Raw genomic sequence first — 25952 nt, forward strand, 5'->3', positions numbered from 1 at the left:
CCAAATGTTGCCGAGTACAATACATAGAACAGGGCTTCCCAACCTGCCACAAAATTTCACGATTATTAATAAACATTTACGTACAATTTTGGTAATTGGTTAAAATATAATAGTATTTTTTTTTCTAAATAAATATACCATTTAAATTTGTTTTCCATTAGTATAAGAATAATCAACTACTCTGGTATTAATAATTAATATGATGAAAGCTTACCATAAAAAAATATGCATACATATATAAGTCAGTGACAAGTGTGCCGGCCACAGCTAAATATGGATTGGGATTAGTGTGCTGCAAAAGAAAAAGGTTGGGAAACACTGACATAGAACATAGTATAATTTTACTATTGTCAATTGTTATGATCCATGAGGTTATGTGTAACTATGGGATATGTAAATATTATGTTTCATTATGGTTGTATATAATATCATATTATATATGTTATGGGCACTAGTCAATGTTCACACCATGAATTGTGAATTCAAATAAATTTTTGTTGAATATTTAATTTATAATTACAACTTATAAGTATACAGAGCGAGTTTTGGTAAATTTAAATGACTGCTATTGACTGAACCACAAAAAGGTTTTATTATTATTATTCACTTACTTTCAAAGGATTTAATTTGTGTGTCTTACATTAAATAAAAATATAGTTTTATTCATTTATAATAAGTATTTGCATACACTTAAACATTAAAACTAAGAAAACTCATTATACACATAATAACTATAGTAATTTATAGATATTATATTTACCTTTGTGGTGGACGGTAAAGCAAAATAATATAAATAATATAGAATACTTGTTGCTACAGGTATAACAAAATCGCTAATGAACTTTAGATGATAGGAACCCCTAGAATTCTCGATTAGATTAGTTTGTGTACTATAATATACAAATCATGACAGAAATTTGAATATCCTTGATTCCAAATCTTAAAGTAAAACCATAACGGAATCACAAATTTTTCAATTTCTAAACGTAGATAAGCAGGGTTTGAATTGTACGGCATTTGCTAATGTATAAATTATATATTTGCAGAGAATTTAGATTCCAAGTATTAAAAAGTGTTATTTATGATCATTTACATTTAATATTAGATATTTTTTTTTATATTTCATAAATGTAGTTTAAAAAAGAAGTTGAGTAGAACAAACAACTGAATAGCTGTCAATTTTTTATTTTTTTATTTTTTTTTATTGAATAATTTTGAATATAATAAATTATTAAAACCTAAATTGAAATATGCCCATCTAATAATTGTTTATGTTATATTTAAATTATTTTGAGTGTTTTAAGTTCTAGGATTGCTGATGATCAATGCAGTATGAAATAGGTAGTATACAAGGTAAACCTTTTTATATCCCTATTTTTCAAATATAATTGTAAGCATTATTTCATATCACTTATTTAAAAAAATCGTTGGTTTGCAAATTTAAAAATTTGCATCATTTAAATGAAAATAATTTCATAGTAACAATAAATACTAAATAGTAAAAGGCATAGTCAGATTGTAAGAACTATACACAGTGGTTAATGCTAGACTTAGATTTATCCCCAGAAAAACAAGACGTAGTTTAACACATAAAAGAATAAAAACTCGAAAATAGTTGTTTTAAAAAAATTATACTCTAATCATTAATAATCAATGAAACATAGGACTTACAAAAAATTAATGTTAAAAAAATAGGTACTTATTCCAACATTATAAAGCCTGAACAACTATTTGCACATAAATGATAAAATAAACGTAATAATAATTTTCTTAGTATAATTAAATAATATTATTGTATCGTTAAATTATTGTTTTATTTACAAAAATAGGCATTTAAAAAAGTTTGATGGTATCATGAATTTTTTTTTTTTTTTTGCTATTTCCTACATAGTATGTTTTAATTAGAAAAATTTTAATTAAATAACTGCTATGATATAATATATTAAATTAATATGTGAAGTTAAAGTAAAAAATAAAAAAAAAAATACGAATAAATGCTTGTTAAAAGAAAAATACATATAATTAAAAATATATATAACTAAAGATATTTAAAATTAGAAGAACAAATGTATGATGCTTGTAACAATAATAAGGTTTTAGTTCTTTGAGGTTAAAACTTAATTAAAGCAATGTAGTAAATTATTAAGTAGGTAAAAACCGACAAACACAATCTCTATTCACGAGTGTTTTGTCAGTCATTAATAGTAGCATCACCGAAAAAAATCACATAAAATCAGTAGTATATGTACGATAAAAATAGAAATTTTCTCACACATTTTCTACTCCATCATATTCTTTTTATTACAAAAACAAAGACTTAACGATTACACATAGAAGACAATAAAAACTCCGTCTCTAACGGTGGTTGCCTCTATTTATGTTCTGACTGAATTGTTCTTCAGTCGTCAACTGTTTTCTGAACGCAAGCACAGTTTCAACTAGATCTTGAGTAGCAGCTAATTTGGTTTGAAGCAAATTGAGCAGCTGCAATGAGTACGCTGGAAAAACAATACAGTTTAGAATAAAACACTATATTGATCCATAACACTTAATAAGAAATAAAAAAAAATATTTCAAACGCGCATACATTATAATTGATAAAATCAAAAAGCACAAACACAAAATCGAGCAAGGCAAATCATGAGCAAATATTTAATTGAAACATTTGAACCAAACAATCTTGCTTGGTCCTTTTTAATGTAATAAAAAAATATAAGTTCTAAAAAAAATACTTCTGATGAAGATAATGTTTTTAAACGTATTATATTAATTAAACAAATAAATAAATACAAGGAATAAACCTTATATTACAAGCTACTGAAGTATAAATGCATAACTGTAAATAAATGCAATCAAATTTGGTTCAACAATTATTAAAGTTCTATAAATAATGGTAAAATAAATTTAAATGAGTTTTACAAACATTAATAAAGACTAGATAGGCTTAAACAACATTGATGGCGTTTCAATGAGCAATTGGATAGACAACTACATTTCTTACTAACAGTATATTTTTAATTACTTATATTGCTTTATTTAATCACAGTAACAATTAATTAATACTAACAATTGGATGGCATATTTCTTTTATACACGTAACTCAAATTTAACTAACATTAAATTAAAACTAAAAATGTATTAATTCAAAAGGTTATTTAGAAACATATTCTTGTTAAGATTGTAAAACAAAACAAAATCTCTATTGAATCTGAACAAAGAAATACAAAATACTTTAATAAATTAGGATTAGTTGGTTAAGTATATATATATTTTAAATTTTTTACTTTTTATCATTCAGGCTTAAAATAAAAATGAGAATATTTTGAAACAATTAATAAATATTGAATGTTTTAACTTTAAATGTGGTATAGACTTTACAAAACAAGCTAAACACAGTTATCAAAAATTGAAAATTAGAAAATATTTAAAAATAGAAAAATAGAAAGAATTAATTTTCCACATTATGAAATATATATTAACATGGCTTAAAATATGCCAGTCGGAGTCATATATATTACAGTGAAAATAATCACTGTCTCAAATAATATAAATATTTTTTTTTTTACGAATCAAATTAGATAATAACTATACAAAAATAATATGGTTTTATGTCAGATATAATTTATAAAAAATACAATAATAGAAAATAAGTTGCAAGGATATATTTTAAGAATATTAAACCAGAAACAACAAATTGCTAAATAAAAAATAAAATGCAGCAATATCAAATACGAGAAGAAAATAAATATTCTAGAAATATAGAAAACTATGCTTAATAATAAATAATACTGATTGAGTATGAAGGAAACTAAGTTAATCAAAAAAATTCAAAAAATTCAACTATTGATCTTTTTTGATTTTTATAACAATTAACTAGACTATATCATTTGGAAATTACCAAGTTCCATCAATGGTAGTATATATAAAAAAAAGAAAGCATAAGCAATAGGTAAAGCTAAAAGTTGGAGAGCAACAAGTAAACAGGTTTTTTGATCTCGGTTACCATCTTGATCGTAGTCAACATTCTTAGTCATTGCCAACAACTGTTTGTCTTTTTGTAACCATTTCTGTCCAGATTCTAATAATGACTTGTGTTTATCTAGCATTTCATCTTCTTGTTCTTGCAGTTGGGAAACGGCTTCGTGGAAATTGTATAAGTCTGCTGACAATTCACCTTCCTGTCAGAAAAAAATCGTTAAATAATTAAACAAAATTAAAAATAAATAAATAAATAACTTTAATTAAGAATTTTAAATACTTACATTAAGCGATCTTAATGCTGCTAAATCGTCATCAACCATACTGACATCCTGTAACTTACGAGACATATTCGGAGAACGACTTGGTGGTGAAGTATACATGGGAGCATGAACTTCGCCAGCAGCAGGATCTGATGCGTCCAATTCTTTAACACGGTCAGCGTAACGGAGCGTGTTCAGAGAATGTTCACATGAGCTTAGTCCTGGACTTATCATTGCAATCTAAATACATATTAACATATTATTAAACACACATTTATCAAAAACATTCATATTTAATTTATGTATCTTTATGATAATTAACTTACCATACAGGTCTTAGTATTTTCACCAACAAAAGAATCTTTAAGTACTTGTGTTAATTTACTTGCTCTAAAAGGTAAATGAGAACCTTTTTTGCCTAAAGCACGGATACACTCTTTCAGTGCAAGTAGAGATTTATTTATTTCTGCACCTTCCATTCCTAAATTAAATTAATATATTAAAATTAAATAATCCAAAAATCATTTTAAAAAATCATTACGTGTTTGTCGGTTGGCCGATGACGTGTCGGCACCTCTTTCATTTCCAGCTAAATCTATTAATGAAAATTTTCCATGTATTTGATTTAAACCTGGTATACGCAATACAATTTGGAAAACGGCATGAGACCTTGAAGAGTTACTATTGGCAGATGTCTGACCAGATGTCCTACGATAAAACAATTAAATGTTTTTACAATGTTATACAATGATTAATTGATTATTAAAAATATAAATACTTACCTAGCACTATTGCCGTCATTAATTATTTTCAATACTTCATCTACTGTAGTAACTACTTTTTCAGTAAGACCAACTACTTGTACTTTTTGCATACCATCTTCGAGTACTCTTAACTTGGCTTTATCACCCAGCAAGTCAAACACCTAAGAACAGTTTAAAGTAATATTTAAATAATAATCCACTATAAATAGATAATTTATTATTATTTTCAATTACCTTGCCACTGTATATTTCAAAAAAGCTAGCAGTAACAACCAGATTTAATGGCGAATAACTAGGCGAATTCAAAAAACGGAAAACATCTTTAGCAGCCATAGCATAAATGCCTTTTTTACAGTCTTGTGTTTTCCCATGGAAATCTCCACCCATAGTATGTGTCTTACCACTTCCGGTTTGTCCGTAAGCAAAGCATGTTGCCATGCCACCATCGAATATGGTTTTAACAAGAGGTCTTGCAGTATATCTAATTTAAATAAACATTATTGTTTAATTCCAAATATATTTTATAAATTGAAAACAATTATTAAATAAATTAAAATGTTGATACTAACTTATAAACCGTCTCATTAGTGCAAGTCTCGTCAAAGGCATAATCAAATCGGAAATGCTGGTTTTCTAAATATTTTGTAAGATCTACTTTGTTTTTAGGTTCATGAACAATAACCTGATTTTTAGATGGAATTGCAACAACATCAACTTCTTTCCGATTTAATTCTAAAAATAGTTACAATTATAAATGTAATAGTAGTTATCTTTTTATACAAATACAAATTGTTAAAATAATTTTTTTTCTTATATCACTATATTATGTATAGCAGTAACATGGAATATAATCTTATTCATTAATTCAAAATATGTTAAAGATGTAATACCTTTTTTATTAAGTGGCCTTTTTCTGACACAAACAGAAATTTGATGATCTTCAACTACTTCAGAGTCTCTCAAAGGTTTAAAATCTAAATTAGATTGATAATCTCTAAAAAATAAAACATTTTCAAATTAATATTGATAAAAATTAGATTTAATTGGTAATTTATAACAAGCGTACCTAATCATAGCAAGAAACTCCCAATTTGGATTACCAGGGTCCATGTTCATTAATGCTTCTTTTTCTTCTTTTAATTCAGCTTGACGTTGTCGCCTTTCCTCTCGGTTTTTTTTCAATTTAGCAACTTCCTTAACTACATTACTCCGTCTATCTTTGGCAGCTGCAGCAGCAGCAGCTGCGGCTGCTGCTACTGTAGTAGTATTTGAGCCACGGATTGCTCCTGCTGTATTATTGCTGTACAAGTGAGTTAGTTGTTGTGTTTGAGGTGGTGGATCTGCTGGTTTTAATACAGGAATTTGTTGATATTGGGTTGGAGGGTTTAAAGGTGTACAGGGAACAGTTGTTGATAAAACTTCTCCAGTGCCATTCACTGCTGGTGAATAATGATTGGTTTGCCTACTAACTGGTTTTGTTCCTTTATATGAACCTAAAAAAAAATGAATATAATATGATTAAAAACATTTAAAATAAAATATGTGATATTAAATAATTCTAATAATCAATAGATTGTTGATCAAGAATTCAATTTAAAAAAAAATAACTTAATTTTTTTTTTTAGTAATTTATTATTGAAATTTTTAATTTTCGTTGTATACTGAAGTTATCTAATTAAAGAAAATGTTTTAATTTATTACATTAGCTTGATTAAATAAATACTTGCCTTTATTATTTGTAAATGCTTGTATTGAAGCTTTAGTGGAATACTGAAAATATAAATAAAAATACATTTATGACTATTATAAATTATTGTTATTATTATTTATTACAAATTATTGAAATTTTATTATACTACAATTTAAAAGTCTATTTATATTTATAAATAGTAAAACAGTCATTATAAAAGTTAAATTTACCCTCGCTAACTTGCTAGTTGTTGGTATATTAGTACCATTTTGAGCAACCATAGTAATACTGGGAATATTTGAACGTAATTGAGGATTCAACTCCAAGATCCCATCTAAATCAATCTATAAACAAAACAAAAATATAGCACAAAATTAATTGAAATTAAATATGAATCTAAGCAGCTTGTCTAACCTCTTTGCCTTTTGTTTCTCCATTTTCAAGCCATTCCACTGAAATGCTTCTTGTATCTGGATTCATCCTAGACACAACCGCTTTATGAATACGACCTAAAATAAAAAAAAGGAGCATACATTAAGTTAACATTACTTTGAATAGTTATTAATAGATATTTTAAGTAATTGAGTTGGTAGAAAGATTTCCAATTTATAATCAGAAAAATGTAATCTTACATTTTTAGGTGCAAGATATAATGTTGGTTATGAATATTATTCCATCGTAAAGTAGGTATAATTTACAAAACTAAAATAACCAAAAACCTTACAAATAAAGCTATGTACCTTTGTGAACAACTTATATGGCAATGAACTTGACCTTTTACAAATTGTTTCCATGGACATTAATATTGTACAAGGTTGCCCATAGGAACATATTTACTAACAGGAAACAACATAGCTAGGCCTAAACCCTTTATATTTATATATAAATTTAAATAAAAGGGAAGGGTCAACACTAAACATGACACTTATACTTATAATGTATGGAAACTATGGAAACATTTTTTAGATCACTATAAACATGATAAAATGACCACAACACATGGCATGGTTACAACCAATACATAAACACATCGAATCAAAATATTTTTAAAATAAACACACATAAATATTAAATATATATTGATAAAACAAAATCAAAATCTTTCTTATATCTACTTTAAGGCATCGATAGTAGAAGTAAATAATAATAGTTGTGTGTCGTGTGCTTGTTTATAAAAATAAATAATTCCAATTGACCGTAATTATTCTATAGATTAAAGGTTTTAGGGGGGGGGGTTGTAGTCTTCGTAACTTATCATAATATATATAATACAATTTTAGCCTACCATAAAATTGAATCAAAACTCCACCTATGAATAGGCTGAAATTAGAATATATAGAAATTTAAAATCTCGGTAGACCGAAGTCTCAAACCGGCGGCGCTGTATGTACTTACAATAAATACAAACAATTAATCTTAATACTAGATAACACTTGATTTCAGATGGAGAGAGTGAAGCTTAATAATATATAATATATCATATTATGATGTTAAATTTTTATTTATTAATTTTAATAATACTCATCATTAAACTATTTTTATTCTTCTGATGATTTATTATTAATTTTTACGACCTAAAATTTTACACCGAAATTAAGTTGGATGATTTCTATCAGAATTATTTAAAAACTTATATCCATTCAAACACAAATTTGTTACACAAATATTATTCAATTTCGAGATTTAAGCACCGTAATAAATTTGAAAACTACTTAAACTGAAATAAATATATTTTTTCTTGAAATAGTTTTTCTGATAAAATGAATTATTGTTACTAGTTTATAATAAATAATGCAATACCGTCTTATGCCGACGTGAGTGATGCGAGACGAGTTACGAATGGCTGTAATAGACAGTTGCTGTATCCGATCTCTTTTACTTTTTTTATTTTAATTGGAAATTGTTTAATTGTTATGTAAGATTGTTTTCCTTATTCACACGCCAGACATGGGACACAACCATAGTTGAGTGATTTGAACGAGTTCTACTAACATCCATTAGGAATTTAACTAATCTTAAGACTCACACATCGAATAATAATAATAGGTAGTGGATGATTCAATTCATCAAATTGTTGTGCTATTAGCATAAATATAATTTACATAATATACATTACAATATTATATATTAAAAGCGTTTTAATTTTCGTCTAGAAATTAAGAGAATCATGTAATATTAGATAAATCACCAACGGGTTTTTTTAATTTAGAAATAGTCTGGGTTTCAATAAAATATTATTGGACTAATGTTAAGTACTAAAGTACATAATAATAACTAACAAGTAAAAGAAAATAATTTAGTGCTGGATTAATGAATTATTATCGAATTCTTCACGATTAATGAACCATCTTCGTGCAATGATCTTTCGAGACATACAAAGATGTATCGTATACTTCCCAGTAACAAGCATTTTTATCCTATATACATATAAAAATAGCAGAATACTTTATTATTACGGTACATAATTTTAAAATTTTATGATTTAGGTTACTGTTGATAAATCTATAAAAAATGTTTTTATTTTTTTTTTTTTTGTATAATAAAAAGAAATCGTATGTATATGTATCACAGTGCGGATGAAGAAATACACTATTGCAGTTTTACAATGTTTACAAAGACGTGATAATATTTGATTGCAATTTGGAACGGATAAGTATAAAGTCGTACAACACGAATAGAATTTATAGCATACTATTATAGTCGTTAATGGTTACTATTTATACATACAACCATAAATTAGGCAGCCAAAAATCACAAATAATTACCTTAGCCTTATTTATACAAATATTAAAGATAGTTTAGTAACTAATCATGAATTGTATATATTAATAATATAGATAGGTATTAGATACACAAGTCATGAAATAAGGGTAAGATATGGATATGTATTTCCATTCTAGTCATTCTACAGTCAACACATTACACAATAACACAAATAATAGTTATTATTAAAGTGTATACATTATATATATTATTATACGGCCTTCCTTTGGGAATTATTTTTATATAATATTGTATAACCTAAAAAACAAAGTAAATTCGATTATATCATTTGTCCATTATTTCATCTCTAGGACTCATAATCTAAAATACGACAAGAAATATTATCATTTATTATTAAACATATCCGCATACATAAATTCCAGGTTATTTAAATTGGTACTTTTAAACGGGTATTAATTATTATAGTTATACTAGTACATGGACCTATAGGTATACAACAAATATCGACTATAAAGTATTAATACGAAATAACATTTTAAATTACATGTAATTACTTAACATGGCTTTTTAAGTATAAAAAAGGTTTAACTGTTAAGTATAACGCTCTACTCTACATTAGGTGTTAAGTGGGTGTGTTCAAATTGAATTCAATGATATATCATTGTGTAAAAAAAAAACGATTCTGAGCGAAGACGGACTGTCGCGTCGGCTTATACCTACCACTAAGTATATTTTATGATATTTAATGTGTTTTTTTTTTTTGATTAGTCATTTAATTTAGTTTCAGTATTTAATTATTAAAATAATATTTGTATAATTATGCCATACTATAAACTTATATTATACAACTCAAAATTTAATAAAATAGTCACACAGGTAGGTACTTCAGTAAATACCACAAAACCGTAAAAATAGAGTTATAGTATGAACAGATAATATCTTAAAATAAAACAAAAATTCCATTGCGTATAAGTAAATTGTATAATAGAATAACATTGCCAATAATATGATGTCCAACATCCGGAACGGATAGGAACTCTCATAAGGAGAATTATGACAGCGAATCATTTTTAATCAACGTTTATAGAAAAAAAACTAAAAAAATTGAAAATTGATCATTTAAAGGAAGTTATAATATTAACATTTGGTGAAAATTTCAAGTATCTACGGTAATTTGTTTTCGAGTTAGGTACACAAAAAAAAAAACAAATTTGAAAATTGGAATAGGGTAAAAATCTCGTCCCTTTTATATTAAATTTGTTTTGTTTTTCCCAATCATAGAAAAAAAGTACCGACGTTTTTTCATACTTTTGACCCTCTAAGTACTAACTAGATAGATTTAATTTGTTACCAGAAACCAGTCCTATTTTTGAAAATCAAATCATTTTTACTCTCCCAAAAGCTATGACGACAGTCAGAAAAAAATACACACACACACACACATCATTGTAAAATCAATTCATTCTTTGCTCCACTCAGAATCTAAAACGAAAAGATTAAAACATAAAAATATAACCAAGTTAACAGTTTCATATAGAAATTATAATTATTAGTTAACACAAATAGTTTTTTGAAAATCGAAGTATACACTGATTGCACACATGGTAGGTATACTATATTCTAAATTATTTTGCAATACAAGCAAGTACTAACCCGCATCTTCCACGAGATTTCCAACACACATCTCACTGTTGAATTCTTCGTCAAAATTACATTGAATGTTTTTATCAGATATCGAACAAATATTTTTTTTACACTTGCATCTACCATCATTACGCTGTTTGTCGTGATGAAAACATGATAAGCTCTTCTTTATCCACGACGACATAACTTGTTAAACAGGTAATAACCAAAATAAAGTAATAAAAAGAGACTGAAGATGAAAAAATAACTGTGACTATATAGTTACATAGTTACATATACAATATGTAAGCTAACCTTTATCACTATCGGTCCACGAGAATACAACTGATCGAGTTTATTATGAATAAACACTGCCGACGTTCATTTTACCGACGAATTTATTTAAATTAACGTGCGAAACTTTCAATTGCTTTACTCATTCAACGTTCATTGGGTACAATACTGGCGACGTTGACCGTAAAGTACAGTTTGCAAATCGTACCAGGCACAGAGCAGCCCCCACCCCCAACTCAGTATATATAATATAGTTAGGATGAATATATAGTATCTAAACGTCTGGAGGCCATGGTAACTCGTTAAAAATAAACTCCAAATCGATCAGTATTTGAAACAATGTATCCAAAACCGTAGACACGATAAATTAAAACAGGTAGTGGCTGCCATGCAACAATTTTTTTATGTCTAACAAAGTTAACGGCTATCGTGAAGTTCTACCAAACGTATTAATATAAATATATTAATAGATAAATCATTTTTAATTTTATTCAGACATAAATTAAATAATTACCTACGTTTTTTTAAATTATTCTATTTCATAAAAATTTTTTCTTTACCTATGAAAAACAAAAACAATTTTTATATAATATACTTAAGCATTATTAAAAATAATACTAAGATGAAGATTAAAAATATGATCTATAAGACTATAACCTTATTTGGGAAGAATTCAGAATCCGCCAAGGATTTCATGATTTGTTCAGTGTTGGTTGTATGGACTTTTATAGTTCTGTGTTATTGATAAATTGATACCTAACTATCGGCAGATACGAATTAAAAATAATAGTAAATAAGTATAATAGGCCACATTTATATGAAAGTTAACAGCATACAAATAAAATATAACTTCAACGATTTCGTACAAAACTCGTAAGTTTTGAACTTGAATAAGTTTTAAATAATTAAATTTTAAAAGCGTACTCCAAACAACAACAAAAACTAACAAAACTATTATGTAGACTTCAAAAATAAAAGATATTTCTTCATAAATTTATTTATACAATAACACATTATAATCCAAATTATTTATAAAGGAAAAATATCCTTATAAGCAATAATAATAAATATAAAAATGTTAACTAAAATTATACACCTTAGACTCATCATTCAGTATAATAATTAACCTATATGATTAAAAATCTACCACATCACATCTAGAATTAATAAATTTCCACAAAAATAAAAAATAAAACAATAAAATGCAAATCCAGTTATTTCCTAGTTCCTCGTTTGTACATTATCTAAATTACATAGGTAGGTACTATAGGTACTATTATTATATATGAATAACTTGTAATCATCAAAATGGCTAAAATAAAAATGTATAGCCACAAAAAATAAAATAAAATATAAAAATTTAAAAAGGTAGGTAAATGAGTATTGTTCTGATGTAGGTACATTAGGCGTCGAGTGGGCGCAGTGGCGAAAGTATAAAAATTAAGTCCCAATGCGAAAAACTTAATGGACCTTTTTTCTTTTCGAATTAAATGTAAAAGAAAAATGTAAGTTTATATATCTTTAATGGTGTATTTTATAAGTCAGTTATAACAGTTTAAATTTTACTTAACGACCTTTTAAATTCGCAGTTGTTATTAATCTACGTAATACACATGAGTTCTACTTCTCTTCTTAATATATTTTTTTAATTTACACACAAATAAATATTTTTTGTTAATTAAAAAAAAAGAGTGGTCAAATGGGTATCGAGTAAAATTCGAATATAGAGAAACCCACTGTAATGGGTGCATTAAATTTGAATGCAATGATAGGAAATCATTGTATCAGAAATTCTGAACAGAGATGATTTACCAGCCTAGGCTGTATATTATCCACTGGGTAATGAAAAAGGTGATTTGTGTTTTAATGCCCTGCAGAATACCTCAAAATTAAATCATTTATAGAAAATGCTAATTCATACAACTGGTGTATGTTTCAAGTTTCTACAACTAGTAATTTTTAGCTATAACCAAACTCTAAAAATATTTTATAATAAATCGTAATTTTACACTAGAATTTTTGATTTCGTAAAAATTTTAACTTATTAAGATGAAAAAAATTTAATTGGCCAACAATTAACTTCTTTTATAATTGTTGTAAACCAAACTTATGGAAAACCTTGTATTAAATTTTCAACTATTTATGATTTTTATCAATGTATTATTTGAATTTCAAATACTAATAAAAAAATAGTACCTATACATTCTTATAATTTTTGAATCAATATACGATTAAGTGATGAGGAACTTAGTAATAAATTTTCCAATATTTTGACTTAGCCAACAACATTTTATTAACATTTATAAAAATAAAAGAATGTTTCAAATGCCTAAAAATAGCCTTAAAAGAAGCGAAATATTTTTAAAGTTAAATTATGAAAAGAAAATGCCAATTTAAATAACTGGTGAAATTTTCAAGTATCTACGATTTATACTTTTGGAATAATAACAAATATTTAAAATCGCCTGAGGATAAATCGTTATCGTTACGCGATTTCGTAAACATTTAAAATTCAAACGCTCATAACATTTTCCCCTATAATAACGATCGATTTTTTTCTATAGCTATTTGAAGAAAAACTAATGAAAAACTCTGTGTTGAATTTTTAAACCTTAATTGCAATATGAACAACTTATAAGAAACTTTGTATTCAATTTCTAAGTTATTTGGGCATCCAACATTTTTTTATCAACATTTCAAAAAAAATACTTTAAAAAATCGAAAATTTCAGTTGTTGAAAATTAAACCGTGTAGTGTGTATGAATAATAAATGTTTAATTTGTTGGAAATTTCAAGTATTTACAGTGATGTTTTTAAGTTAAACATATATAAAAAAATCGATTTTTTCGAAAACTGGTTTTGCGTAAATACTCCCATTTTCCGTCACTTTTTTTTCCCCAATTTTTTTGAAAACTGTTGATAACTTCTTACTTTTAACTTCTATAATATAACAAGGATATTCAATTTTCCAACGAAAACCAGCCCTGAAGTTTTAAATTGAAGCATTATTTCGACAAATTATGGTGTACATTCACAAAAAAAAAATACACACATTACACACATCATTGTAAAATCAATACATTAGTTATAATCACTCCGTTCAGAATTTCGTGTAAGATTATCGTGTATATAATTTTTATGATAGATTTGCTAAAATAAAATCGTTATATTCTTATTAGAACTGTGAGGAGATGGGGGAACTGCGTCAAAATTATTTCTCTAATACCTACATATAAGTGTTGTACCTAAGAACAAATAAGTCAATGTAGTACGTGAAAAAAACACGAAACATTAGGGTTCATAGTTATGAGACGAAATTCTTATTATTAAAATTTATTACCTGAAAATAAATTATAAAAAATAGACATAAAAAGTACAAAGGCTACTTTACTATACAAAGAATTTTAAATTGATTTTAAAAAGTTAAACAATATATTTAAATAGATAAATACATAATTATTGTAAACCTAGTCTTCAGGCCCTTATGTAGTAATTATTTTTAATTGTCCTATTAAATTGTAAATAAACAAAATAATAAATTAGTGGCACAGATAATTTTGACTTGTCATACTGTAATTGACATAATGTGATGTCATTTAGTATTTATATTTATATAGCTAATACAAATTAATAATTTGGTATAACAAAGTTAGTTCAACAAATAAATGTGGGTGGTTCCTAATCCTCGCCCCACATGCCGAATTGGTTCCCGTTTAATTACGAGTACATTTTCCTTCTTAATTGTACAGGCTTAGGACTGTCAATTCTAGAATATTTATGGGTTTGGAAAACTATGATTTTCTGTCTTTATATAACGCCAATAAAAAATAGGAATTTAGAAGTATTTTTTAATCAAGTTTCCGAAGTATCTACCTCTTTTATATCGTAAAAAATACACAAAAAAATTAAGTTACAAATGTATTGTCATACTTAAGTTTTTATATACATTAAAAACAAAAACTAGATCTATTGATACGTTGGAATGAAAACACGTTTATATTCTTATTTTTTTGTGTGGGTCGTCGCTATATAGAACCCTTTATGAATTAAAACATAATATAATCATTCAAATAATCATGTACATTATGCATACATTATTCAAGGAATTAACCTTAACAGTGTAAACATTATATTAATTGCGGAATATAACGTTTCAAAAAAATTATTTACCCACATTTTTATCATTTAATCATCTATAAATTAATAATTATAATATAATAGGTAGTAGGTATGGGCATAAAATATTATAACAAAAACGAATAAAAACAAATATTGATTTTCGAAACCATAAATTATTTTTACCTTATAAATTGTTTACATTTATAAGGATACTCATGATTCATAGATAATGAGGTACTTTGTATTTTAACTAATTTTAAGTTAAATTTAAAACTGCTAAGATAGATATTATATCAACGTCATTACCTATACAAGTAACACTAATAAATAATTTAGATGAACCCGATTATGGATTGTTAATCTTAATCGAATTTTTAATTCAAAAAACCAAACATTATCTTATAAGTAATATTTTTTTATAATTGTTAGAACTTAATAAATTAAATATTATACGTAACACATAATATTTACTTATATTATCTACTGAGACAATTATTAAAATAAATTCTTATCCAATTATTTTTATATTGATAAAAATTAGTTTAAAGGTATTCAATATCAACTGCTTTTGTCGTTGTCTAACACATGCAGAACATTGAAAATGTAAACGTGGGTTTTGCCAAACGTACCGATTGATCTAGTGAAAGCAAAAAAAAACCTGAAAACTGATTTGAATTTGTTTTTACCTAAGTCTATTTGAGATTAATTTTCCTACATTTTTTTTTACAACTTTTTCAAAAATCGAAACATGACAACTATTTATTTTTTACTTCTTTAAGATACATTTTTTTGGATTTAAAGTGATAAAATAAAAAATGTGGCAAAGTCGATGTCAAATAGACTTCATGAAAAATTCAAATATGTTTTGAGATTCATTATCATTACACTGGATCAATAAGTACATTTAGCAAAGATCACATCTAAAATCTAAATGTGTATGTGTGTATTTTTTCTTATATGTAGACAAAGACACAGTCGGTATCGAATCCCCGGCTTCAAATTCATAACATTTAAAACTACTGATTGGGTTTAATTATACGTAAAATATAGGTATCTAGTTTTTACAGTAAATTGTGTGGGATGTTTAAAATTTTTCAGTAGGTGTTTGATTTTAATAATTATTCTATGCTTAAAAATTTAATATTGCAAATAACTAATTTTATAAAACTAGGAATAATTTAGGAATTTATAATACTTAACTTAAATTAGATAAGAAATAAAAAGTGTTGTATCTTTCTAAGAGTATAAATAAATTAACGTACTTTTTTTGGAAGTTGAATAGTAAAAAAATAAAGAAATACGCAATTACAAATTAAAGTGAAATTGTAAAGTATGATAGTGTATTACTTTCTATTAATTTTCCTGTACATAAATTAACATTTTAATTTTTTTAATAATGCACTGCTGTAACTTAGGGTGAGATATTGGGAACATAACTCTTGGACCATTAGAACCACGTTTTAACGTTTATGAATGAAATCAATAATGCGTATTTAAATTTAATACACAAGAATAATTAAGTAAACATTATTTAGGTATTAATAGATTTTCGTAATGATAAGAATTTTTAGAGCATTGTTGTATTAAAACACACAAACATAATTTTTTAACTTAAATATTGCAAAATAAAAAGCTGGACCTAATGTATTAGACACAGTGGCCCTTACATTAGAGTCTGCATTTTCTGGACGTCCTTATATGGTCTTGTGACTGCCTTGCCGCCTACAGAAGATACTACCGAAGGTCAAACAACTGTTGTCTTGTCACCCACCCAAACACAACAAATACGTTTACCTATTATTTCAACAAATTATATTTTTCGTAACAATAAATAAAAGGGTAGTAAATACCTAATATTTCATACTTCTTCAAAATAAAATTATTATCAACAGAACAGCATTTTTTGGCAGGGATATGACGTATTATACCTATTAGTAAATCAATAAAGTTTAAAATTATGAAATACACGGAAATACACCTACTACTTTCCAAAAATAATTTGTAACAACACACTTTACTACATTTATGTTAAAAAAGGAATAAATAAGATAAGGGTGTAAAGCATATTTTAAACACTGGTACTTAAAATATATTTAAAAGTACTTAAACTCCGACTTAAACTGTTTTTTGGTTTATAGATAATTTAAATTTAAATTAGAATGTTGTAAAAAATAATTGATCATTTATAAGGTACAACAACTAACCATTTTTACTAATCTAAATTATAATTAAAACCCAACTACTTACTTAATTTTTAAACAATTAGATTATAATTAAATTACTGGACCTTACTGAAAATAATAGTTATTATCATATCGTTTCTAACCACTTGTCCAGTAGGTATCTAAAAATTTTGATTATACAGAAAAATTAATACACCTATTTCAATCAATATCATTAATAAAAATAACTTTAATAATTATTTTTTTTTAAATATAAGTTCAATTCAACCAGAAATTCTAGATTGTATTTATCTATTTAGTATGTAACAGGTTTAATACAAAACCTATAGGTACATGTTACCTATATTTATAAAATTTTATCATGTTATTAATGTATCACTTACCTAAACTAACATTTTAATTTAAAATTAAAATAACTAATAATTAAAATCAAATTTTAAAAACGAAATAAAAAGTTGAGTTTCAATCAGTTTCTAAATACAGTGAAAACCTATATGAAAACCTCTCTATCACGGAATCACTAAGGACCATCAATTTTTTTCGTTATAAGGAGGATTCCATCAAATAGAGGATCTGTTATAGAGGTTTTACTGTATATATAAATTATAAATTAGAGTTACTTTGACGAATATATACAATTTTTAAATAACTAATTAACTATTTGGTAATTTTTATACCAGCTACCCAATTTACTTTTTTTAAATATAAATATCAATATACCTAATATGGTGTATAAATAAATATTTAAAAAAATAAAATTAAATAGGTAGGTATTAGTAAGAAAACATAATAAGATTACAATTTTAGAATGATTTTTAATTTTTAGTTTTCTTATTGAATTTAAAGATTAATCCTCGGATTAATCACAAATATTATGTAACATAAGATTTTAAATTACATTAATTTAGTTTATAATGTAACTACTAGGTAAATGAGATAGATGTACCTAGCGATAAATAAAGCATGTACCTAATACACAACTAACCTATACAATGTTGCATAGGTAATATGTTAAGGTTATGAATGAAGAATTAAACTATGTTATCAATTTTATCTTATCTTTTTACTATACCCTTAAACAAGTATAAGTTTCTGATTATATAATATATACCTACCAAATTACCAAATGAAACTAGTAGATACCTACCGATAACTAAAATATTATAGACGATTATAGGTATATATATTAAAATTTTAGTTCTTGGATTGGCACCTACTATTGTTTTCAAAAATATTTTGGTATTAGGATTGATAAAATAAAATAATTTTCTTAATTATATTAAATATTTAATCAAACAACAGCATCTTTATTGATTGGTAAAAAATGTTAAACTACTTACAGCTTACTTATACTAACCTAACCTCCCTAGTTTCAGATAATTAAACGTAATAGAAAGGATTATCTAATTGATAAATAAAGATACCTACATGTAATTTAGCAATGATTAAATAGATACATATTATTAAAAAAAAAAATAACATTAAAATCCAAAAATATTACCTAATATAATGTTGTTCAAAAGTTTATAAAGTTAGGTACCTATCATATCATGATCTTTTAAAAAGTATGTGGGACTTAAAACCAATTATAGGTATTTTAGTTCTTGATGAGTTACTAATACTTAAGATACTACCTATGCATAGACATGTTGGCATTTTCATAAGCATGAAAAACATTAAACAATAGGCCATTATAGAAAATGGTCTGATATTATTGAAGTTCAATACAATTAATTAGAATGTGAAAGAATGAAAATATTAATGTATTTAAATAGGTATTTTTAAACTACCTATACATCAGTAATTATTAATTATGATTTGTGAGTATATTTAAGACGTTTACGACCAAGTTTTGAGTAAAGGAAGTTAACATAATGTTTATTTCTTTATAAATATACGGGATTATTTTACTGCTTTATTCTGTAAAATATTATGATAACATGGTTTTTGTTTTAAATAGCTCTACATATTGATTGGAATACTTGGTTAAAAAGCTGACAACTACATACCTATTAATTATAGTACCTATTATTTATTGTAGTGATATATATATTTTTTTTTGTGATTTTCTTCAAATAACTTTCCAAATTATGGTGTGGTAGTGAATATATAAAGAAAAGGGTATCTAAAAAAATATTGGGTTATCTTATTAAAATAATTATATAATTTTTTTATTAGTACTAAATTACTGAACTTAGGTACTTAAAATATACCTAACTGTAAGTACCTGCATGTTAGGTATAAGAAATAAAATATAAAAAATAAATGTGGGTGTATGTTGGGTAGGTACCTACATTATTTTAAATTGTATTTGAATGATATAAATATTGAATACAAACCTACTACATCAAGGTCCAACAATATGTACCTAATAGTGGTTATGTACTAATATAGTTAATATTTTTACTTATACAGATTTACTTAGGTTAATACCAATAATAAGTAGGTGCCGTATGTATGTTATTACATATGCATTGCCAATTGAAGTTTAAGTAAGTAGGTATAGATAGATATTGTGAGTTACAAGTATTTAAAAAAATTGTTTTTACTACAATATACCTAACTAATATAGGTACATTATATGTATAACGTATAACACTGATCCAATTATAACTATTAGTAGGTCTCCATAAGGCATTAGCATTTTTAACAAACATTTAAGTTTGGCTATATGCCAACATAAAATGTCATCCAATGAGTAACTTGCATTCTAAATATTTTAAGTTATAAAATGTCTATCAATAAGTGTATTAACATACCTACCTAATTTTGATAACACAGTAAAGAATTATATATATAAAGTATATATGTATATATAACTATAGAATATTAGACAGTAGGCACTACACTTAAACATTAAAAGACAAAATGATTAGTAAAACCTAGTAAAACGTTGAGAGCTTATTCATAAAATTATATAGGTATCTACTCACTAAAATATTAAAAATTAAATAATCTATTGAAAAAAAAATTACCTATTTATTTAATAAAATATCGGTAGATCTATAAAAATATGAGTAATAGATTTATTAACGTATGTTAAATTAATTAAACCAAACAATACCAAATATAATAAATTGATAACTAACAAGTAACAGATATTTAGTTACCTAGGTATATTCGATAAAAAGGAATCAAATAATTAACTATCGAGTTAACTATTAAATAGGTAGGTACATTATTAAAGTCAAGATTATCGTTAATTTATTATTTATCTATAGTCAAAACTCTTAGGTATTTAAAGACTCGCTTAAAGACATTACAAATAAAAGAAGATAAAATTAACTACCTACACAAAATATAAAAGGTATTCACATAAGCTTCTTACATTTTATAAAATATTAATATAATAGATATGTAGGTACTGTTGTAAATTAAACACATCTAAAATAATAAAATCAAATTTAATAGACAAGTACTCATCCACGACACAAAGATCAAAGTAGATATACCTGCAATTTTAATTTAATTATCTACCCATATTATATTGATGAGAAGCAGAATGAAAAATATGTTTATTAATAAAAAAAAACTTAACGCATCCTCGTCCAATCAACAACATAGTAGGAGTTAATAATCCAAATAATCATGTCAAGACAGTACAAAGATAAGGACATTATAGGAGATCAATACTATCAGAGCCTTAGACCATCGTTTCTAATAGGGGTTCTCCTCGTATTCAATGAAATTGAAAAAAAATAACAATCAATGTACCACCAAACATAAAAATTACAGATAGGTACCTAAGACTTCTCAAGCGATGACGACAAAATGTACGTCGAGGGTTACAACTGCACAGAGACAAACCAAGACTAGTCTGCGTCTGACCACAACAAAGAGAAGCAGATCACATCGTCTTGGACTTGACCTGCCAATCGATAGAAGCGAGAAAGTCCTAACCACCTCAATACATCAATTCTTGTGACAATATTTTTTTTTAAACAAAAACGTAATCGTCTATCGCTCACCGTCGGTACGCTTGATCTTGATGTCCATGGCCAGCTTCAAGTTTACGCCCTCGAACAAAGGTTCTTCAACTTGCATGTTGACTTCTTACGGTCAATTTTCCAGACGACGACCAAAAGGCGGGCACGACGACCGAGTTAGGGGCCGTGTGTGCGTATAAATGTGTGTGTATGTGTGAGGGAGGGGGGCGAAAGATAACGATACAAAGGTGCGATACGCGTAACGACCGACGACTGTTACAACAATATTGTGCTACAATAACAATAAACGATAATATCAACTTAACGGCGGACGGACAAACGATATATTATTTGATTTTTTTAACGTATTTCGCACGAAACGCGATAAACGATAAAATAAAACAATAACAAAACAGGATCGGGACAGTCGTCGGGGGGATAACGTCACGCGAACGGCCGCACCAGCCGTGTTGTGCGCAAAACCGTTACACCGGCGAACGACGAGTGACGACGACTGATAACCAGTAACGACGACAGCCGCCGACATATGCGCACGGAGACTGCCGGCGGAGGACGACGACTTGTAAGGCGGCGGCGGCGGTGGTAGTGGTGACGGTGTAGTAGGACGGCCAATTAGGTGGTGGAAGAGGTGACGAACGACGGTTACGGACGACAAAGGCCAACGACCAACGACGGATCCATAAACGTGCGATCGCGGGGGCCCCTTAATCGAACACGGCGTGGTTTTGAGCCGATCGACGGGGGGAAAAAACCCCCATAAGTGCAATGGTAGATATTTGAGATCGTAGTCATCGGGCGTCTGAGTCTCGCTCATAAAATATAGATACAACTATTATAATGCCGGTGCGATTGGTTTTTGGGTCTTTTTGCAGCCGGATTTCGTATGCGATTTCGTCTGTTTCCTGATCGGCAAACGGAATTGTTCGATAGGAAATAAAATAGGAAATAATCGACAAACAACCAATATGTAAATAATAATTTATCAATGACGAATAACCTAGTGAGTCACGAAAACCACTAGAGACCAAAGAAGTAAATATAAAATAACTCTTTACTCTACGGAGGCGGCCGAGAAATTCAAAACCGCCGTCGTCGAGCAACTTACTGTGCAAGTGCAATCGGCAAGGTCGTGTTTACAGTGGTACCAACCACCCGGAGCCGACAAGCCTGTAATACTATGATTATCGTTACAAAAAAGTGAAATAAATTGTAACGTTCGACTGATTTGAAATTTAAAAAAATTAAATACCTAACATAGGCTACAAAATATGCTACAATATAATATAAGATTACATACAATTTCAAAAACACTTCTTGTGATATTTCAAAAGTAAGATTGAAAAAATACGAAAACGGATTTTAATGAACAATTAATGATTAAAAGAATTTGAAAGCGTCATAAAGTGTCAACGGACTTTCAAACGGTACCCACATTATTATGGTATAAGATCACGTTTCGCAACCCGGGTTGATAACGAACTTTGGCAAACGGTAACACTGTAAAACTTTATTTCACCTTAAAACTACCCGCGGTTTTCTAATTATTCATCTGTAAAATAATAGATCGTAAATTCATTGGCACGCTACAAACTCAATGATCAAACACAAAATCGATTCGTTTTACCACAGATTAATAATAAAAATCGATGTAACTCAATTTTCAGAATTCAGTTTAGACGACGACATTTATTAAAATTTTCTATTCAAATATTTAAAAAATATGTTTGTGGGATTATGCGCAATGCAATCGTAGGTATTGCAGATCAATGACACAATAAAAAGTTCAATTTCGAAAAAAACTAATAAAGATTCCCGTATTTTTTTTTTTTTTTTTTTTTGACTTATCAAAATATTAACGACTCAATACAGAAATTCACCAAATCATCATTAAAGTTAATAATATTGCAGCATTTTTTTTAAATATTTTGACTTAGCCAAAAACATTTTATCGACATTTATAAAAATAAACAAATATTTCAAATGCCTTTAAATAGCCTTAAAATAATCAAAATATTTTTAAAATTAAATTATTTAAAGAAAATGCAATCCAAATATGAAATAACTGGTGACATTTCCAAGTATCTATGACTTATACTTTTTGACTAATAACAAATATTTAAAATTGTTTGAGAATAAATCGTTATCGTGACAGAATTTCATAAAAATATAAAACTTAGACACTCAAAACAGTTTTCCTTTATGATTTGACGCTTAAGTTTCCTCTATAGCTATTTGAAGGAAAACTTATGGAGAACTTTGTACTGAATTTTTTAACCTAAGTAATAAATACTACAAATTTTATGAATTTTCAACTACAAAAGTACCTACTAGCAAAGTTTTGCGATTTTTGATGTATTTCGTAAAAGTTTTGAGTTTATTCGCTTATTCAAAAAAAAAAAATTGGGTATGTGACAAACGATTTTGGATTTTTTTTTTTAAATTACAATAAGAAAAACTTATAAGAAACTTTGTATTAAATTTTCAAGTTTTTTTAACATTTTTTTGTATCGACATTTAAAAAAAAATACTTAGAAAAAATCGAAAATTTTAGTCGTCTATAAATAGCTCAAAAAAAAAAAAAAAGTCAGAATATTTTGAAATTTTAACTGTGTGTAGATAACACTAATACAAACATTTTGTGAACATTTGATGGTTAAGTTTTGATCTCTATATAATCTGTTATTTGATGTAATGCACCAAGGATATTCAATTTGTGAATTTGCCAATGAAGGCTATCTCTAAAATTTTAAATTGAAACATTACTTATTTCGACAAGTTATCGTGTACACACTAAAAAAACACATCATTATTGTAGAATCCATATATTCTTCATTCCGATTAGAATCTAAAATGAAAATTAATAATCATGACCATTGGTTAATTAATCGTCATTTATCAAAATATTCTCCAGCTATAGGCAATCTCAAATATAAAAAAAAATTTACCAATCAGTTAAAGTACATATGTATAAAATATTTTACTATCCAAAAATAATGCTTTCTAATATTCATATATTTTGTACATCAAGTTAATAACCCCTATATTTCATCTCAGTTGCACCAATGGTACTAGGACGTACTAGATACCTACTACATATAATATATAGGTACCTGTTTAATAATTTTACCCTTTATTTGTTTCCAAGGTTACTCACAAATAATCACATAAAAATTATTTTTATTTTCATCTATTTGTTATATAATATATGATGTACCTTATAATATGAATGAATATACACAAACATAATATTAATCTGCTAGACAACGGAATTTAAATAACGTCATTATTGAACATTGACACGAGTTTCGACAGGGCTGTACCTAACTTACTATAACTATACCTACTGTTTTGAAGCTTCGATTATTTGTAATAAAGTAAAGACGTAATGCGAAAACATTATTGTTACATTATATTATATTGTTATAATATAATCGAGTGTATCTAAATCGTACGGATTATTACGATTTTTTTTTTTTTGTGTATTTATTATTTATTGTATAAGAAATTGGCTAATTAGAAATCACAGAATTATACAAAAGATGTATTTAGATAATATGTACATTTCATAGGTAAATCATAAATGGACATGCAAATGTATTAAAAGGTATTTCTTCAATGATTTATGAATTATACTATAATTACCCACAAATAATATTTCAATCAGATTTTCTGTCATAGTCTGTATAAATATACTTGTCATGAAATTTTTGTAAGCTTGGAACATACCTACTTATATTAATATTTAAGTTTAACTAGTCACAAGTATCTCTTTTCGTTCTAGCTGATTATATATCCCTAGATATAGGTATCTAATATTATACTACATTTATACAATCATCTTATACAAATAAAAACTTACCTTTAATTAGAGTTTGGAATGCAGATTGTTGTGTCATCCAGGTATTATGTTGACAGTTTTCTGATTTCCAAAAAAAAAAAAAAAAGTTTTTAGCTATATAATATTGTTGAAAGTGTCTCTAAAACTGTACACAATTTAAAAATAATAAAGACATAGATATACGATATAGGTATATCGCTGTAAACGCCTATTAATTATTATACTGACTATAATATTCAGTGTTACTTATATACTGTACTACCTACTATACCGCCACAGAATAAATATAATTAGGTAATACATTAAATAAATATTGAAAAACATGTAATTCTATGGTAATTGGTAATATTATACCTGTACGATATAGATAAAAGGATTTCTCTGTTCTCGAATCTACAGTGTTTGGAATGTCAATGCGGCGTGAGTGATTGGAAATCTTCAAATATAAAATATATTAATATATTTTAGTATAGATATAATAAATTATATTAACTAAGTACCTTTTTTTTTTTTATAATGAACTAAATAA

General features: G+C 26.5%; 1 protein-coding gene across 4 annotated transcripts; it reads right to left on the bottom strand.

The window, feature by feature from the left end:
• Positions 1–1995: 1995 nt before the first annotated feature.
• LOC114131929 (kinesin-like protein KIF2A) lies at positions 1996–25561 on the bottom strand. Of its 4 annotated transcripts, none has more exons than XM_050200309.1 (14): positions 25445–25561; positions 7110–7204; positions 6926–7039; positions 6733–6775; positions 6072–6498; positions 5896–5999; positions 5575–5737; positions 5240–5486; positions 5024–5166; positions 4783–4949; positions 4568–4722; positions 4263–4481; positions 4004–4178; positions 1996–2498 (listed from the first exon to the last, which is right to left on the bottom strand). In XM_050200309.1, exons 1-14 carry the CDS (start codon positions 25479–25481, stop codon positions 2356–2358), a joined length of 2232 nt encoding a protein of 743 aa, XP_050056266.1. In that variant the 5' UTR covers positions 25482–25561; the 3' UTR covers positions 1996–2355. The 4 variants fall into 4 exon arrangements, with proteins under 4 accessions (XP_050056266.1, XP_027853074.1, XP_027853073.1 ...); XM_027997273.2 differs by lacking the exon at positions 25445–25561 and adding an exon at positions 21607–22126; XM_027997272.2 differs by lacking the exon at positions 25445–25561 and adding an exon at positions 11073–11262.
• Positions 25562–25952: the final 391 nt, after the last annotated feature.

Source organism: Aphis gossypii, chromosome 1 (genome assembly GCF_020184175.1).
Source record: "Aphis gossypii isolate Hap1 chromosome 1, ASM2018417v2, whole genome shotgun sequence".
In the NCBI taxonomy this organism is placed as follows: domain Eukaryota; kingdom Metazoa; phylum Arthropoda; class Insecta; order Hemiptera; family Aphididae; genus Aphis; species Aphis gossypii.